The 18,369-nt window shown below is 39.7% G+C and overlaps 1 protein-coding gene across 1 annotated transcript in view; it reads right to left on the reverse strand.

The window, feature by feature from the left end:
* The window catches only part of UGGT1 (UDP-glucose glycoprotein glucosyltransferase 1), a 106,550-nt gene that overhangs the window by 14,351 nt on the left and 73,830 nt on the right, over positions 1-18,369 (reverse strand). The window contains exons 26-35 of the mRNA XM_061183001.1: positions 16,887-16,982; positions 12,733-12,835; positions 11,586-11,665; positions 9,967-10,156; positions 5,811-5,969; positions 5,186-5,271; positions 3,360-3,444; positions 2,131-2,219; positions 1,511-1,615; positions 174-258 (exon numbers count right to left, since the gene is read on the reverse strand). Of these exons, the coding sequence (XP_061038984.1) occupies positions 174-258; positions 1,511-1,615; positions 2,131-2,219; positions 3,360-3,444; positions 5,186-5,271; positions 5,811-5,969; positions 9,967-10,156; positions 11,586-11,665; positions 12,733-12,835; positions 16,887-16,982 (1,078 nt within the window). The remainder of the gene's footprint in view (positions 1-173; positions 259-1,510; positions 1,616-2,130; positions 2,220-3,359; positions 3,445-5,185; positions 5,272-5,810; positions 5,970-9,966; positions 10,157-11,585; positions 11,666-12,732; positions 12,836-16,886; positions 16,983-18,369) is intronic.

An 18,369-nucleotide genomic window follows, 5' to 3' on the forward strand; every position in this document is an offset into this window, starting at 1 on the left:
ACAGACCAGTCTGGAAGAATAATCAACATAGAATTATGCGGGTGAATTAGGGTAACCAAATACAAGGAAAAATTTTAAATTATACAGATAACATAGAAGTAGCAAAAAGTATATTACACTGTACATATCTCCTTAATAAGAATGTTTTCCTTTTCAAAGCCTGAGGAACAAACCTTAAACGTGGGGGACAAATAATTCTTCAAGAACCAGAATTTCACAGGAGTCTTGGTATTCTTCAGTACTGATAGCATCATTATGCTGTCAAACAAAAGCAAATAATAATAACAATTGTCCAAATCTTTTCAATCTCAACAAAACCAAGGAGAGTCCATCAAGAGACCACTCAGTGTTCTTTGTGGCAGAGCTAACTGATGGCTCAATTAGGCAAAGAGAGACCCTGAGTAGGGGACAATGGAAAACTGCCCTTATTCATTTTTACAGTGTTATCACTGGATGGGAAAGAAGGACTACTTATTACCTATAGTAATATACCGAACTGATAAAGGCACGTTTTAATTACGCTACAGCTTTAAATAAACTGCTTCATGAACTGACACGTTAGTTAGGGTACAAATGAATCCTAGAGGCTGTGCTTAGCTGACAACATCACCCTAAAAAGAAGCTGGAAAAGCCCGGCGGCTCTGCGTCAGGGCACTGCCCCCCACGGCCTGGACAGGGCCTGCCAGGGAGGAGAGCGGGGCAAGGTAAGGGGACGGCAAGTGGTTACAGCTTCAGGATTCCCTACTTTGGAAACAAACAAAAGCAAATTTTGAGTCAAGGAATTTAATTAAATTCAGTTGTTACTGACATCTGACATTACTATTCTAGGTCAGATATTATTTCTTGGGAATATGAGGGCTAAACATGAGTAAAATGACATCTTGATTAGTTGCTATACTAGATTTGTAGTGGAAAATTACAAGGAAAAAGAACCCTGGCATTAGGAGAGTTACTCTCAGGCAAAGGCCTTCCTGACCACTGACAACAAGGCGCCCTGAGGGCCTTCCCCCTGGCGACCGCTGTGTCAACCAGCCCAAGCCTGTGCCTCTCCTCTGCTCTGGCTCTGTGACCTCAGGCGAATCCTTCCACCCTCTGAATCTCAGCCTGTCTACAGAACGGAATTAAGATCCCTCCTGGCTCTAACATCCTATGAATCTTCAGAAGGCAGGTCCATGGCCCTATTCCACCTCTATTCTCTATGTTAACCTCCTAATTTCTGGTTTAAGCGATGCTTGGTGGAGAGTTAAATACCATTCTTCATGATGTGTGCACAGTGATACTGAAGTATGTTTACAGCCTTGTAATAGGTACACAGATGCATTTAGCTCCCCTTCATGAGTCTGGCTGGATCAAAACAAATACAATTACATGTGGTAATCCAGTCACAATCCTTAGAGTGTGTCAAATATACAGAAGTATAACAGGCAGAATCCCATGAAACACGTACTCCCTAAATAAGAATCCTGTAACAAATTCATGCATATATTCTGAAATAACCAACATGACTAACCGAAGAAATCTTTCATAGAGATGACCAGATGCGACAGAGAAAATATTAATTATGTCATCTTTCTCCTGTTTCACTTCCTCAGTCTTCTGTCCTCCTGTAAAGCCCCTATAACAAGAAGGTAAAAACAAGAACACTTGAAACGCTGGTACAGACACACTGCCCTTTAAGGGGAGAGGGAAGGAGACGGTGCTTCCCCATCCCTGTTCCTTCCCGAGAGCGCAAGGCCGGCAAAAGCAGCTGCCCAACGAGAGGGAGGCTGCCCACAGGGCCTCGTGTAGCTTCCGGAGAAGACTGGACACAGGCTAGTCCACACAGTGCAAGACACACAATGGAAGGTTAACTGAGCAATTACCACTCAGCTCTCCAAACAGCAGGCAAAATCCAACAGCAGTCAAGAACTAGGGCACAGAAGTCACCCCACCATGAGGGGACGCTGACCTCTTTCAGTCTTTCAATCAGTGGGAAACACTCATCTACTCTAAGTACAAGTGCAGGATTTGGTTGCACAGAGCAGAATCTGAAAAGCCCAAACAGGATTATTATACTCAAAAGAAGGGAGGGATGGTGCTCATATATCAGTTTTTCCGTAAAAACATTACTTCTTTATGATGCCAGTTTACCATTTGAAGGAGTCCCAAAATCCAGATTCATTCTCATTAGTTCCGTCGCTCAGCAAGTCTTCATTCACCATGTCTGCCTTCTTCTGAACCTGCAATCAGTCACACGTGATGGATCTGACTCCCCCTACTGGGTCTAACAGGCATTAGACAGTCTTCACCAGATGCACACTGTGAATACTGTCAACACTAGGGAGGGAATGATCCTGCCAGCAGGTACAATCCGCCCCGAGTCCAGACGTATTCAACAAACTGCGCTCATCATATCACATTAAAATCTTAAGTGAGGAGATAGCAACCTCTTTTAATTAGACAATAACTGTTTTCAGTTTGAAAAACGGGCAGAGAACCTTATGGTCTGAGTAAAATCAGAAGCACAACTCAGCAAGCTAACTGCTAGTTCCAGGGAAAGAGGGCAGCACACACGAGCTCTAACTGTCGGGAAGGAGGCATCTCATGTGACAGCCTTGTATCAGGGCTGACTAGTACAAACAGGGGTCGAATCTTCTCGACAGCACAGGGATCATTTTTCTGCTCAACCGTGTGTCGTCTGCTTTCGATTTTACTGTGTATAATGATTATTTATCCCATAATACCTTTTACTTGAATTTAAGGCACTAGGAACTTCAAAATTCTGAGAACAGAAAGCAGAAGTGAAAAGAAATTAAATAAGGCTACCATTTATTATTGGTGTTGAAATTCTCATTGGCATTCTTTCCAATCTTCTGAGAATAAAATCATGAATAATAATGTGAACTGTGGCTGTAAAGCAAAGCAGTATCTATGAAAACATCTTATGTAAAACGAGACTTGTACTGCTCACTGAGATAACCCAAAAGGTGCAACCTCTCAGGTGAAGAAAGCCACAAACTCATATTTACAGAAGACATTTTGCATTTCAAGCGCATTCCTATAAACGCTACAGTAGAATTCCAAAGGTGAATTAAAGTCTTGGGCTGGTTTCTTTCTTTTTCCTTCAGCTTTACTGAGAGGTAATTAACAAATAACACTTCTAACTTTAAGGTATACAACGCAATGACGTGGTATGGGTATATATTGTGAAAGGATCAGCACGATAACGGCACTATTTCTGGAGTTAACACATTCCATCACCTCACATAATTTGGGGCTGGTTTCAAGATACATATTTTTACATAATAGCTACGAAATACCAAGTTACTGCTGCTTTTACCAGCTTTAATAGAGTGGCTGCCTTAATATTCCAAACTCACCTTCACTTTAATAATTTTGCTCTTGAAGTTGTTGAGGACAACGACCACTTCATCAGCATCAGGTGGAGAGTCTGTACCGTCGTGACTTAGAAAAGAAAGGAAGAGAGGAAGACAGGTATCACAGATCACAGGTCTCAACATGCAGTAAGTGGTCTGATATCAACCCCCCATATTTGTCCATCATCTTTATCATAAAGGAGATTTTTCTGAACAAATTATTTTCTCACAATCTGCAGGAAACCCCTTCAAGCTACGCAGAAGCACTTGTCAAAATCTCTATCCGTACACGTTGAGTATGCCAATCGGTCACAGCCCAAACTTCCTTCCTGAGTCCCTCTTCCAATGACCTTCCACAGAGCGAGAGGCTCCCAGTGCTGGCAAGCACATGATGAGCACGGAACCACTGTGTTCACAAGGTCTGAGCCAAGCACGGCGCCCTTCGATAAAGGAGCTCCTGGGGGCCTGGGCCCCTGCACCGTCACCGGAGACGCATCACTACTGCTCTGTAATGGGCAAGTCGCAAGACATGGCTCTACTTCAGAGTTTTGTAAACGCTTCTGCTCCGTCCTTCCTGGAGGCACACAGCCAAGCCTAGGCCCTGCACTCAATCAGGCGCCCCTCCTCTGGAGGAAAAACTCTAACGAGCTCTGTCTGCAAGCAGACGGGGCAGAGGAGGGAAACTGAAAACAGTCCTTCCCTACTAATCAACTGTAATGCCTAAAGTTACCAGTCACCAAATTTTAAGGTGATAACTACAGAAAGCCACGATAGAACATGAAGTCACTGGATTCACTGTCATCCAGCAGAGAGCAAAGTTCTCAGGCAAAGGTGAGATCCTGACAGGGAGCATGAAACATTCCAGAGCCTGGGAAGCACAGGAGGAAGAGAGCCCGCGACCGTGAGGTGCTGGCCACCGTAGGAGGACTGGCCAGGAAAAGGGCACACAGCAGGGACGGAGTTTAGAAAGACAACACATAAGCTTTTGGGGAAAACATTAATAGACAAAAACCCTACTATGTACAATGAAGATTTTACTATAATACAAAAATCTTCTACTTTCTTGGTAAGAAATATGCAGAAATCCACATAGCTCTCACGTGGGTCAGAAAAGCCTATGAAGCTACGATGAAGACACAACAGGATGCTGTTTTCAAATAAACTCTAATGGAAATCATTCCCGAAATGAACTGGCATGAAGTCTTCTCACATAGCTTAAGACTAATTTAAATTGTGTTAAGCAGAATTTAGATCACACCTTTTTAAAAGGCAGTATCATTTTTTTAAACTAACAGTCACTTGTAGCAAACCTTAAAGCAAAAAGCAGGCTACCGACGATGCTCTGGGAGTACTTCTGCACCACCTCAGACCTGGAAAGACAAGTGCTCGCACCAAGGTTCCATGGCCAAAGCTTACATGTCTTGTCAATCTGCAGCTCACTCAGGGTAGAGAAATATACTATCCAGGGTTGAAAAGTCTGACTGTTCTTCATTTCTTTTCTCCTTTCTTGAAATGACTCACTTTCTCATCTGCCTATGGTTTTCATCACAGTGACAGAATGATTTGATCCTGGGATACTGTTAGCACGAAAGAATGACCGAAGAGTCAAACTTGACTATATATACTGTTAGTATTTACACTGCTTGTTATCCAATTATACCCTGACAAGTCTCCCACATTTAATTTCCTAGAAAAGCACCGTTTCATCACACATACAATTGCAAATTAAATTCTTATTGCCTGGGTAATTGCCAGCGTAGTATTCAATTCAAGCTGATTCTCATTGCAGAATGTTCTAAAAAAAATGTACCTGCATCACTTAATCCTACCTGTAGATTCTATAAATGTCTTCAGAACGTCCCTTCCTTAGTCTGAGAATCCAAGCTCCTGGGTTGGCTTTTAACTGAAAATAGCCCTAGGACAAGAAGACAAGACCAATTTTAGTGCTCTTAAAAACATCAAAATGCTGTTTCTGAGGGACAGTTATTTCTTTTTCTGAAATATCAGTCACCTTTATTTTAAATAAGATGGTTAACAAACGAATGCAACTCTTAAAATCTACATATTAGAAACACTAGCAAAATACTGGCCCGTCAAGCCAAGAAGCCTGCCCTTTAGCTGTACTTCAGTGAAGAAGCAACGCATGATGTGTGAATAAGCTTCAAATCCCAAAAAGAAAAAAGAGAAAGAAGGGAAAAACGCTGTCGGCTCACAAGCAATATTTTTTCAGGAGCCAATCTGGTTAGAGTAGAATATTCTAGCATGTTTTCTTTTAAGTTGTCATGTAATTCCAATCTACAAGTTTAACTAAACTGCTGATTTTTATATTGACCAAATTCAGTCCATCCTGAATTTTAATCTCCCTCATGTTCAGAATGCTAATTGCTCTATCATAAATTGCAGTGCCCAAATTAACATGACGGAGTATCACCACCGGATGTACTGATTGTTTACCAGATTAGCCATAACAATAGTGTCCACGATGACTGGCTTGGCTGAAGTTCCTAAGGTAAACTGCAGTCCCCGTGGGGGCTGGCCGGTGGTGACGTCATAGCAGTGACCTTCTAGTAACAGGTACTCCAGCTCATACTCAGCAGCCACTACGCTGTCCACCTGCAATATCAAAATTAAATCACTTGAAGACCACCCAGCAATAAAAAGAAACAAACTACTGATACATGCAACAACATGGATGAATCTGAAATGCACTATGCAAAGTGAATGAAACCAGACATAAAGGGCAACATACCGTATGATCACATTTATAAAAAATTCAATAAGAGGCAAAACTATAGGGATAAAAAGCAGATCAGCTGTTGCCTGGGGCCAGGGGGAGGAGGAGGGGTTACCTGCAAAGGGGCATGAGAGAACCTTTTGGAGTAAGGGGCATGCTCTGTATCTTGATTGTGCTGGCAGTTAACAGGAGTACACAACTTTAGAAACTACGGTGGGGTGGAAGGAGAGTCAGGAAAAAGGACACAGAAAAAAACAATAAGGAGATTATTCCAAAAGTACAGAGAGGATAAGATGCTAATCTACAAGAGTAGTACTGGGAAAAAAGCATGTAAGATAAAACTGCCAAATGAATGAACAGATCTAAAAGCAAATAATGGAGAAGATAGATAAAACAATCCTACAAGGATTAGCTCATACGACACAAGAGAGAAACAATGAGAAAGATCAGAAAAACATCAGAGAGCAATGCAAATTCATCTTGGCCTTTGGAACGTAGCTGAAAATATTGCTATTCTAAATGCAAATGTCCAAGATGAACTTCATGGCTCCACAATGGCATAAAACCATTCACGTTCTGCACCGACTGCCTAAATTATTGCTAATTTCTTGCAGAAAATATGGTACAACTACGAAGTCTTAGGGCGGCTTGGCTTTAGCGAATTAAAGAGTTTCTATCCCAGGCTAGTTCAGGCTTGGCTTTGTAACCCTACCTAATGCTAATAGTGAACTACTTGGAGCTTAACATGTTATTGCAATACTAAATTCCAAAAGTATAATAATAAGAGCTAAGAGGGAAACCTCCACATGCTCACAAGTCTCAGGCTCTGTATTTTCAATGGAATGCAGAGAAACTGGAGGAAGACTAAGAAAGAGGAGCAAAAACTCTGGGAGATACGGAAGAAACCTACTTTGTTTTCGTTTTTTTTGTTTTGGGTTTTTAAAAAATATTTATTTATTTATTTGGCTGCGCCTGGTCTTAGTTGCAGCATGCAAGATCTTCGTTGCGGCGTGCAGTAACTTCAGTTGCAGCAGGCGGGATCTTTTTTTTTTTTAGTTGCGGCATGCAGGATCTAGTTCCCTGACCAAGGATCAAACCCGGGCCCCCTGCATTGGGAGCACGGAGTCTTAACCACTGGATCACCAGGGAAGGCCCTGGAAGAAACCTGCTTTGCATTTGATCTATACTTCTGTGCACTGTTCTTTAGTGCTTTGTGTGGTCTCTTCAACAAGAGTTGGTTCCTCAAGGGTTCCCTATTTGTTAAAAATATGGTGTGTACGTATGTACACATACACACGCACGTGCGTGCACACTCTGTTTCTCTCTCTCTCCCTGCCACCAACTTAGTACCTAAGGGTTTCTACTTAAAGAAACTAGAGTTATTCAACCTCATGATAAGAGGGCTGCTAATTACTTTGGTAACTATCTTCAAGTTTCCAGTCTCCCAATTCCCAAGAAGACAGAACCAGAAAACAGGCTTCAATTGTAATAAGAGATATTTAAGGCAGACACAGAGACAAATGTTTTAAAAAAGGAAGGAGGCTCTGAGGCACCGTAAGCTCCCTGGAAGTAAAGACCATGTCTTTTAATTCCTTTGTTAATACACTCTGAGCTAGGTGTAGAGTGAGGGCTGGGAAGAGACATCAGTGAAATGAAATTGCACTATCGTTGAAAATGGATTAGGGGAAAAGGACCACTTACCTTAGAGACTTCAAATACAGTTATATGGAAATAAATGAAACAGAGAACAGAAAAACAATAAAGAAAAACCAATGAAACCAAAGGCTGGTTCTTTGCAAATATCAACAAATGGACAAACTTTTAGCTAGACTGACCAGGAAAAAAAAGAGAGAAGAGCCAACTTACTGAAATCAGCAAGGATAAAGGAAACATCACTATTCAATAAAAAAGACTATAAGAATATGCTATGAATAACTATATGCCAACAAATTAGATAACCTAGATAGAATGGATAAATTCCTAAGAGACGCAAACTTTGAAAACTGACTCAAGACAAAATAGAAAATCTAAACAGACCTACAACAAGAGATTGAATCAGTAATTTAAAAATTTTCCAATCAGGCAAGAAAAGTATATAAAAGGCATCCAGATTGTAAAGAAAAAGTAAAACTCTATTTGCAGATGACATGATCTTATACAGGCTTGTATACTAAGAACTACAAAATATTGTTCAAAGAAATTAAAGACCTATATAAATGGAAAGACATCCCATTTTCATGGTTCAGAACACTTAATATTGTTAAGATGGCAATCTCTCCAAATTCATCTAGGGATTTAATGCAATCCCTATTGAAATCCCAGCAGCCTCTTCTGCAGATATTAACAAGCTGATTCCAAAATGCAAAGAACCCAGAATAGCCAAAACTGTATTGAAAAAGAAGAACACAACTGGAAAACTCACACTTCCTAATTTCAAAACTTACTACAAAGCTACAGTAAATAAGACAGTGTGGTACTGGCCTAAGGACAGACACAGAGACCAATGGAATAGAATTCAGAGCCCAGAATTAAACCTTCACATTTAGGGTTAACTGATTTCTGAAAAAGATGTAAAGACCATTCAACGGGGGAAAGAATAGGTTTCTAAAACAAATGGTGCTGGGGCAACTGGATATCCACATGCAAAGAATAAAGCTGGAACTCTGCCTCACACCATATAGAAAGACTAACTCAAAATGAATCTAAGAAGTAAAATGTAAGAGTTTTAAACTGTGAAAGACCTAGAAGAAAACACTGGAGTAAATCCTTGTGACCTGGGATTAAGCAACAGTTTCGTAGATATAACTCCAAAAGCACAAGCAACAAAAAATAGGTAAATTAGACTTCATGAAGATTAGAAACTTTTGTGCTTCAAAGGACGCCATCAAAAAAGTGAAAAGACAACCTGTAAAATGGGAGAAGATATTTGTAAAGCATGTATCTGACAAGAGACTTGTATCCAGAATATATAAAGAACTCTTACAATTCAACAATTAAAAGACAAGCCAATTTTTAAAAATAGGCAAAGGATCTGAATAGACATTTCTCCAAAGAAGATACACAAATGGCCAATAAACACATGAAAAAATGTTCAACATCATTTGTCATTAGGACAGGAATGAAAAATGATGCAGTCACTTTGGAAAACAGCTTGGTAATCCCTCAGAAAGTTAAACATAAAATTATCATATGATCCAGCAATCCCACTCCTAAGTATATACCCAAGAGAAATAAAAGCATATCTACAAAAACTTGTACACATATGCTCATAACAGCATTATTCATACTAGTAAAAAAGTAGAAACAACCCAAATGTTTATCAGTGAAATATAAATAAATAAATAATAAATAAAATGTAGTATATCCATACAATGGAATACTATCTGGCAATAAAAAGGAGTGAAGTACTAATACATGCCAAAACATGAATGAACCTTGAAAATAATTTACGTGAAAGAAGCCAGTCACAAAATATATGACTCTATTTAGGTAAATGTAATAGAACAGGCAAATCCATAGAGAAAGAAAGTAGATTAGTGGTTGCCAGGGGCAAGGGGAATGGGGAGTGATTACTTATGGGTATGGAGTTTTTTTTAGGGGTGATGAAAATATTCTAAAATTAGACAGTGGTGATGGCTGCACAACTCTGTAAATATACTGTAACTACTGAACTGTACACTTTAAAAGGGTGAATTTTATGGTATGTGAATTAGATCTACTAGGCTGTTATTTATAAAAATACAATTATACCTGAACACTACTGTCTCAGAAGCCCACCTAGACTGTGGTCCAGTCTGTTCAGTCAGAGACTACCACCACTACATTTTCAACAGGCTTTACATGTGGTTAGACACTGGGAAGCAAAGATATTCTTACCTCTTCTAAGTAAATGTTATCAAGGTCATATGGCGTTCTGACAGACTCTACCATCCAACTCTCAGGTGTGTTCAAGTTCAGAGTGAACAGAGGAGACTGTGGCATATCCAAAAATTTTGCTATTGGACCCTTAGCAAAGCTATTGTCTGAAGTAAAAGAAATCTCTGCTTCCAAGACATAACGGTAAAAGCTGAAATGGAAAAGAAAGATGTGAATTTTTTTTCAATGCAACCACAGTCCTTGAGTTTATACGCATCCACACAGGTAAACAACTGGCTTAAGACAAACTGGATTTGGAAGGGCTTCCTTCCAGACTGAGAAAAGTGTTTCCAAAACTACCTCTTGACCTAACTGTACGTCCTGTGGTTGTTGCAGACGGGAGAGGAGAGCAGGGGAGGTGGGGCTTGGAGAGGAGGTCCTTCCTTCCTGCCCTGTTGGGGGGTGGAGGGATGGGGGCAGCCGCTGCTGAAGTCACAAGCATGTCCTGAGCACTTGCCTCCCCTGAGCACTTGCCTCCCCTTGGTGAAAGAAACTCACTTTCCTCTCTCTCAAAAACAAAGTCCTAAACGGTGGCTGAGTTCTCGGGCGTGCCCTGAAAACACTGTATGCAATCATTTAAACATTGCTCCTATCCGAGGATAATGGTGAAAGCTGGAACCTTTCTGTCACTTTCAAACATGGCTTCAATTCACTCAGAATCTAACCTATAGAAGCCACCGCATTCGCAAGGTGGCAATTTACCACAGTCCCCAGATGTGCTACACTATCACTACTGACTGCTTTCCAGGCGACCTGTTTCACAAATGACCATTCCAAAGCTCAGAGAGTATGCAGATAAGCCTGCCTTCCTTTCAAGATACATGCAAATGAGCCACATACATTCCAACTTAGAAATGACTGCTCTTCTAAGAAGAAGAAGTATAGACAAGTGTCTTTCTACCCCACAGCACATTTTAACGTAAATTTAATAGCTACATTGATTTAAATGTTTTTAGAGAATTATGTAATTCTGACCAAAACAAAAAAAAAGGAAAGAAAACAAACCACAGGTGCAAGTGGCCTGGGTTAATTCCACTTTTTTTTTTTTTTTTTTTTGATTTATTTTTGTCTGCATTGGGTCTTCGTTGCTGCGCGCCGGCTTTCTCTAGTTGCGGCGAGCAGGGGCTGCTCTTCCTTGCGGTGCTCAGGCTTCTCATTGCAGTGGCTTCTCTTGTTGCGGAGCACGGGCTCTAGGCACGCGGGCTTCAGTAGCTGTGGCTCACGGGCTCTAGAGCGCAGGCTCAGTAGTTGCGGCACACGGGCTTAGCTGCTCCGCGGCATGTGGGATATTCCAGGACCAGGGCTCGAACCCATGACCCCTGCGTTGGCAGGCAGATTCTTAACCACTGCGCCACCAGGGAAGTCCCTAATTCCACCTTTAAATGCTCCCACGCTCACACTAAGTTCTTAGAACTTTTGATTAGTTCTTAGAAATTTAGGAAAACTGAACTTCAAAATAAGTGATTTTTTTCAAACATGAGGTCCATATATAAACCCATTTGATCCTTGACATTCAATTTCAGCTTTCAGATTGAGTGTGATTTTTTCCAGGGGTTGATTTCTTAACCAGTTTGTTTTACCTTTTTAAAGGCATGTCGGAAAGTTTAGATTGGCAGTTCATAAATACTCTTAGATTCATGTTGATCAGCTGAGTTAAAACCTAAAAGAGCAAACCAGATGACAAAACATAAAAATTTTCCCTACAAAGTGACTGATATTTGAGATACAATATTTACATTGTCTCTTCAGAAATGTATCGACACTAAGTTAGGAGAGAGAACATTTCTTAATATCTCAAGCAAAAATACAAAGATAATAAATGTTATAAAGTCTGCACTGGATAAATCCCTAGAAATCACAGCTCTAGTGCACAATCTAAATCACACATACATATCACGTGGACAAAAACATGGGAAATAGGTCATTGCAAATAACTGCTCCCCACATATGTGGGGAAGCAAGACAGGCAATGGATATAGCTGTCTACACAAGGAAGAGTTTAAAGGTTCATCAGTGCAGCTTACAGACTATCATAGGAAAAAACACATACAAATACCCACAAAAAAGGTTAACTGATTATACTTCAATAAAACTTAAAAAAAAAAAAAAAACACAACTCAAAAAAAAAATTGAGGCAACTATATTTTTGGCAGAGTTCTTTTAAAAATTTTTAAATTGCAATATCTTATAACATATCTAAAAGACATTCTGCAGGGAATTCCCTGGTGGTCCAGTGGTTAGGACTTGGTGCTTTCATTGCCGAGGGCCCGGGTGCAATCCCTGGTCAGGCAACTAAGATCCCACAAGCCGTGCGACGCAGCCCCAAAAAAAAAGACACATTACAAAAAAAAATGCTAGTTATAAGAAAGGAAAATGATAAAGCAGAATGCTTTTACCTTTTTTACTCTTCGCCAATATAAAGTATGGCAAAAATAAATTTAATTCAAAGACACTTTGCTCTGAATAAAGATAATTTTTTTTCTTAATTACATGAAGTAATCAACCAAACTTGTGCCTACTTTCAGAGGTTATTAAGTTGTTTTCAGAGCCATTAGTAATCTTTATGAAAACATCTGCTCTGCCCAAGATGCCCTGTAGCACTTTCCAATGCCCTTTAAAGATAACTAAGGGAAAACGATGCTCGCAGAGAATCTCAGGGTATGGGACCACTTCCGGTAAATACGATGTGACACAGATGACGGAAACTGCCTCTGCAGTTGTCCCTACCAAAAGCAACGGGGCAAGTCTCTGCGCTTCTCTGGTGACAGGGTCAACGACGGCCACGACATCAAAGTACGTCTCCCCTTCCTTTGGCCTCAGTTTAATTGCACTACAGAGATCAAAAAGATAAAGCATTAATCTGGAGGCAAACAGGAAACAGTTGATTTCTTTGGGGGGGATGGAGTGGGGAGACGACACATCCAACACAACCAATCAGCCCTCTTAACATTTCAAAAAAACTTTAGATCTAAAACAACAAGGTTACATGGTGGTCAACTATGTGATTACCTCTACCACAAAGTTTAAAAACCCTCTAAAAGCTTCTGATGTTTGTTTTTGACAGTTACATTATGCCAATTTTTATTTCTTGGCAAGAAGGTTATGAGGAGAGAAGAAATTGACTTTTTTAAATAGTAAAAGGAACATAAGAATATTACAAAAACTTGCAAAAGAGTGAAAAAGGAAATAAATAATCATAAAATCTCACCATCCCAACTCAACCACTTTGTGGCATATTTCTACATAGTCTTCCTTAAATGCCTATGTAAAGATGAGATGCACCTACAGGATATCAGCAATTTTATAATGATTTCATTCCTTCCCCCAAAAGTTTCTTATAAAGATTTTTCCATGTTGTTACACATCAATATCCTGAATAAGAAATAATCTTCGATTTACCAAGTGAACCTGCTGTCGTTTACTCAAGCTATTCCTTATTGCTGGACATTTACTTACTTACTTATTTATTTTTAACATCTTTATTGGAGTATAATTGCTTTACAATGGTGTGTTAGTTTTTGCTGTATACCAAAGTGAATCAGCTATACGTATACATATATCCCCATATCTCCTCCCTCTTGCGTCTCCCTCCCACCCTCCCTATCCCACCCCTCTAGGTGGACACAAAGCGCCGAGCTGATCTCCCTGTGCTATGCGGCTGCTTCCCACTAGCTATCTATTTTACATTTGGTAGTGTATATATGTCCATATTGCTGGACATTTAGATGCCTTTCAACCTGTAAAGAACTTCTCACATCCAGTTTTTTTCACACTTGGAAATTTCTTAAGAATTAACATAGTCCTAGACATGAGATTACTGAGTCATAATGACACAAATATTTTTGTGGCTAATATGTCTCGTCAACCACATTTCCTGAAGAACTAAACAATTTTACAAGTCCAAGAAATGAACTTCACTACATCTTGTCAGCATTAAGTTATACAATTTTTTTGTCTGTTCTTAGTTAAGTGAAAAAGGACAACTCCTAGGATTTCTGGGGAGAACACGCATTTCCCCACATGTAATTTCTAGTTACATGGCCTCCTTCTAAAGCCACTTTGACTTAGGTGGCTTAAGAGAAGCAGGAGCCTCTGATACATTTTAAAAAGGAATAAACTTGAAAGGATTTAAAAATACATCCAATTTTCCCCAAACATTAATTGCTTAATCAATGCTTATCTTTGTTTACTCTGAACACTATTTTAATGTGGTTTTGAAATAAATCACCACTTTTATGCAAAAACATTTACCCAATGGGATGAAAACAAAAGTTCAAAACAGAACATAATAACTAATAAAACTGGGTAAACACAGTTTAAATGGTAATGAAGGTTATTTCAAATCTTAACTGTTTTGGAAATAACCATCAGAATAGCTTTGTGACTGTACTGCAACACATGCTTTCAATTTGATATTAATAATTCCAGCTACCAATAATTACTCCAATACATTTTTTTTACTCTAATACAGCTGTTCTCAAAGTGTGGCTCCAGACTAGCAGCATCAGCTTTACCCAGGAATTTGTAAAAAAAAACAAATTGTCAGGCCCCAACCCAGACTTACTGAACCAGCAACTCTGGGGGTAGGTCCAGCAATCTGCATTTCAACAAACTCTCTAAGTAAAAGCCAAAGTGTAAGAGCCACTGCCGACAAATAACTTGGACCTCTGTGGTACTCTAGAATCTAGAAGGAAGAGCGCATTGGAGAACAGCATTATACAAACTCTCCCAAAGGAAACGAGAAGAGGGGTCCCAAACAGTCCTCTAGAGCACAGAGTGTGGGTCAGGCCCCTAAGCCTGGCTGGTTTGGGGTAGAGCTCTGTACGGCATACCCATGTCCTGAGCCAGTGCTCTAGGTGACCCACAACAGATATCCTCAGAAACTGACCCTGTAAGGTCTTTTAACCACCCCCACATCTCTGCAGCAAAAAAGAGGGCAAGACAAACACCAAGAAAAGAGGAATATTGGTGTGGAAATGAAGAACAATATAAACTGACAACACGATGTTTAAATACACTTGCTGTATTCATCAGAGAAAAGACCAGAATAAGGCTGAAAGTGACAGACACAGAAGCAACATTAGAGGAATCACCCACATTTTTGAGAGGTGAGTAGAGCAAATGTCAAGGAACGCAGCGCTTCGCCAATCTTAAGGTACGCATGAGTCACCTGGGGGATCCTGTTACAATGAAGATTCTGATTCGGGAGGTCTGGGCTGCGGCCAGAGACTCTGCCTTTCCAACAAGCTCACAGACAGTGCCCTGTTCCATGGACCACACTTTCAGGGAAAGGGTATACATAACCAGTAATTCAGACTTCTTGTTTCTTGCGTAAATAAGAAACTTCTGACTTAAGTATAACAAACACTCATTTAACTAACACGACCCCAATAAAAATAACTTCTCTAATTGAAATTTGTATCATAATAGAATTTGTAATTAGGACATTTTAATTATATATGACTCATGGAGAAAACAATGTGCTAAATAGGGAAGAGGTCTTGCTCAGGTCTTGGCTATGATAGGCAAACAAGACGGCAGGTCAATTAGGAATGTTTCCTGTGGTAGTAACCAGACCATGTCACTTCCTGAAACCATACAGAGTAAAGAGAGGACGGTGCTAATGGGCAAAATCCAACCAGGGTGATTATTAGCAAGGAGCCACAGCCAGTGAGAAAGGAGAGGATCTCCATTCTAGCCTGGAATCATCAGTCCAAATTTTATCCCCACAAGGATTGGCTGTGAGAAAGCATAGGTCAATTAAACCAAAATCCAATTTACTCCAGACTAATTAAATCAGAATCATAGAGGAGCAGGATGCAGGCTTCTGCATCTAAAGCCTCCCTGGTGATCCTAAGGTGCAATCAGGATATACACCTTCCTGGATACATCAACTGTAGACATTCTTCCTCAAGACAAGTTAACCTTAAATCTAATCATGAGAGAACAACCCAGACTGTGGGACATTCCACAAGACAACTGGCCTGGACCCTTAAAAACGTCAATGTCATAAAAGACCAAAAAAACACCAAAAACAAAAAAAAACACCCAAAACTGTTCTAGCTTAGAAGAGACTAGAGACACAACAACTGACTGCAATGTGTGATCTGGACCAAACAAGCAAACAGCTGTAAAAAGTCATTACTGGGCATCGGAGAAATTTGAAAATGGACCGGTATTACATAATATTACTTTATCAAGGTTAGACTGCTGAGGTATGCTTAACAGTACTATGGAGATACTCCTAGTACTCAGGAGATACAGGCCGAAGAATTTAGGTATGATATATAATGATGTCTGCAACGTACTTTCAAATGGTTCCCCAAAAATGTGAGTGCATGTATGTCTGTATGCAAGCATATACTATACACACACACAGGTAACTGTGGCACAGTGTCTACAACTGGTGAAGCCAGATTAAAGATATTTGGGTATTCACTATAATAGACTTCCAGCTATTCTCTAGGTTTGAAACTTTCCAAAATAAAAAACTGGAAAACAAAAGACAAGGACTTCCTTATAATGCTATACTTATTTTTGTTCTACTGAAAACAAGACAGTTTTCAGTAAAAGATGAGACAAATGCTCTAACAACCTGTTTATTCTTTAATATCAGAAAATGACAACTGATCGGTTTCATTAAATGCTTTCTGTTTTCTTAAAGGGTATATTCAGAACTATTTCAGATTTATTTAGAAATAAATGTCAACTTTTATGCAACTGAAATCTGTTACATGAGTTTTATATACGAATATGAATATATATAAAAACCACATGCCAAATTTTCCATTCCTGTAAGAGCTTATATACACACTTTATATGGAAAAATAAAGGAGCTGAGGTAAAGGTAAATATGCACAAATTCAACATTGATTCTATACCTGTGTCTGTCTTCGAAAAACTGGTACTCGATTCTTGCATCTCCTTTTGGTTGAGCTGACAGGAGAGCATCCACCTTCATTACCAAGTCACTCGCCCTGAAAGACATGGTTGGTGAAAATTTAGCATCTCTTTTACTGAAGGTTTTCCAATTGTTGCTGAGCATAATATAATCAACCTAAGTACTGAATGCCAACAAGCTGGTCTGAAGAAAATATAAACTTTGTATCAATTGGCATGAGAAAAAAGTACAGATTTTATCACTGATAAGTTTTATAGCCCTGGGGTAGGTGCTGATTTTTCCATATGTGAAATGGAGATAATGCCTACTTTGCATGGCTCTTGTAAATACTGCACTGGTGAAACATAGAAAATAAAGCACCTAGCTCAGGGCCTGGCCCATAACTCTCCCTCACCCTCTTCTAAACTTTATTACTTTTAATGATCATTAGAGTAATAATTTACTGAAAAAACATTCAGGAAAAAAATATAAGGAGAAAATGAAGATACACACAATAATAGCAAATTCAAGAAATAAGTATTGATAACATTTTAGTTCATCATTCTTCCATATTTTAAAATATATATATCTACACACACAAAAGTGGTACTATATTATTTGGTAACCTGATTTTTCATTTAATAATATATCATAGGGCTTCCCTGGTGGCGCAGTGGTTGAGAGTCTGCCTGCCAGTGCAGGGGACACGGGTTCGAGCCCTGGTCTGGGAGGATCCCACATGCCGCGAAGCAACTAGGCCCGTGAGCCACAACTACTGAGCCTGCGCATCTGGAGCCTGTGCTCCGCAACAAGAGAGGCCACGATAGTGAGAGGCCCGCGCACCGCAATGAAGAGTGGCCCCTGCTTGCCGCAGCTAGAGAAAGCCCTCGCACAGAAGCGAAGACCCAACACAGCCAAAAATAAATAAATATTTTTAAAAAAATAAAAATAAAAAAATAATAATACATCATAAACATTTTGTTGGATAATAAGTATAGGGGTACATCAATATTTTCAATGACTGCATAATATTATATTTATGGATACATCATAATCTATTTCACTATTACAATCAACATCACGGTAAACAACTTAGAAAAGCATTTCCGCTTTCCTGGCCCCTCCTAACTTGATTTCTAACCAAGGAAGATCTTGAACTAAATCATGAGACTGAAAAAATGCTCTAATCTGTTGAATTGAGGACTCAATTCTAAGAATGCTAAAATATATTTGAATACATTCGTGAATATATCTGAACTGGAATCAAGCCTATGTATAGGCTTGATGTATCTCTCATCGAACCAAACAACTGTATCAAATTACACCTTTTGTTACGTCTCAGTACTAACTCTGAATACATATAAAACAGGCCATTCGTTTCCTGTGAGGTGTCAACACTGCCACAAAATACGTCAAGGGATACTTGGTTCTGCGGACTGGGACGAGCACCATGAGCACAGAGCCCGCAGGTCAGTGTCGTACGG

This window comes from Eubalaena glacialis, chromosome 1 (genome assembly GCF_028564815.1).
Source record: "Eubalaena glacialis isolate mEubGla1 chromosome 1, mEubGla1.1.hap2.+ XY, whole genome shotgun sequence".
Taxonomy (NCBI): domain Eukaryota; kingdom Metazoa; phylum Chordata; class Mammalia; order Artiodactyla; family Balaenidae; genus Eubalaena; species Eubalaena glacialis.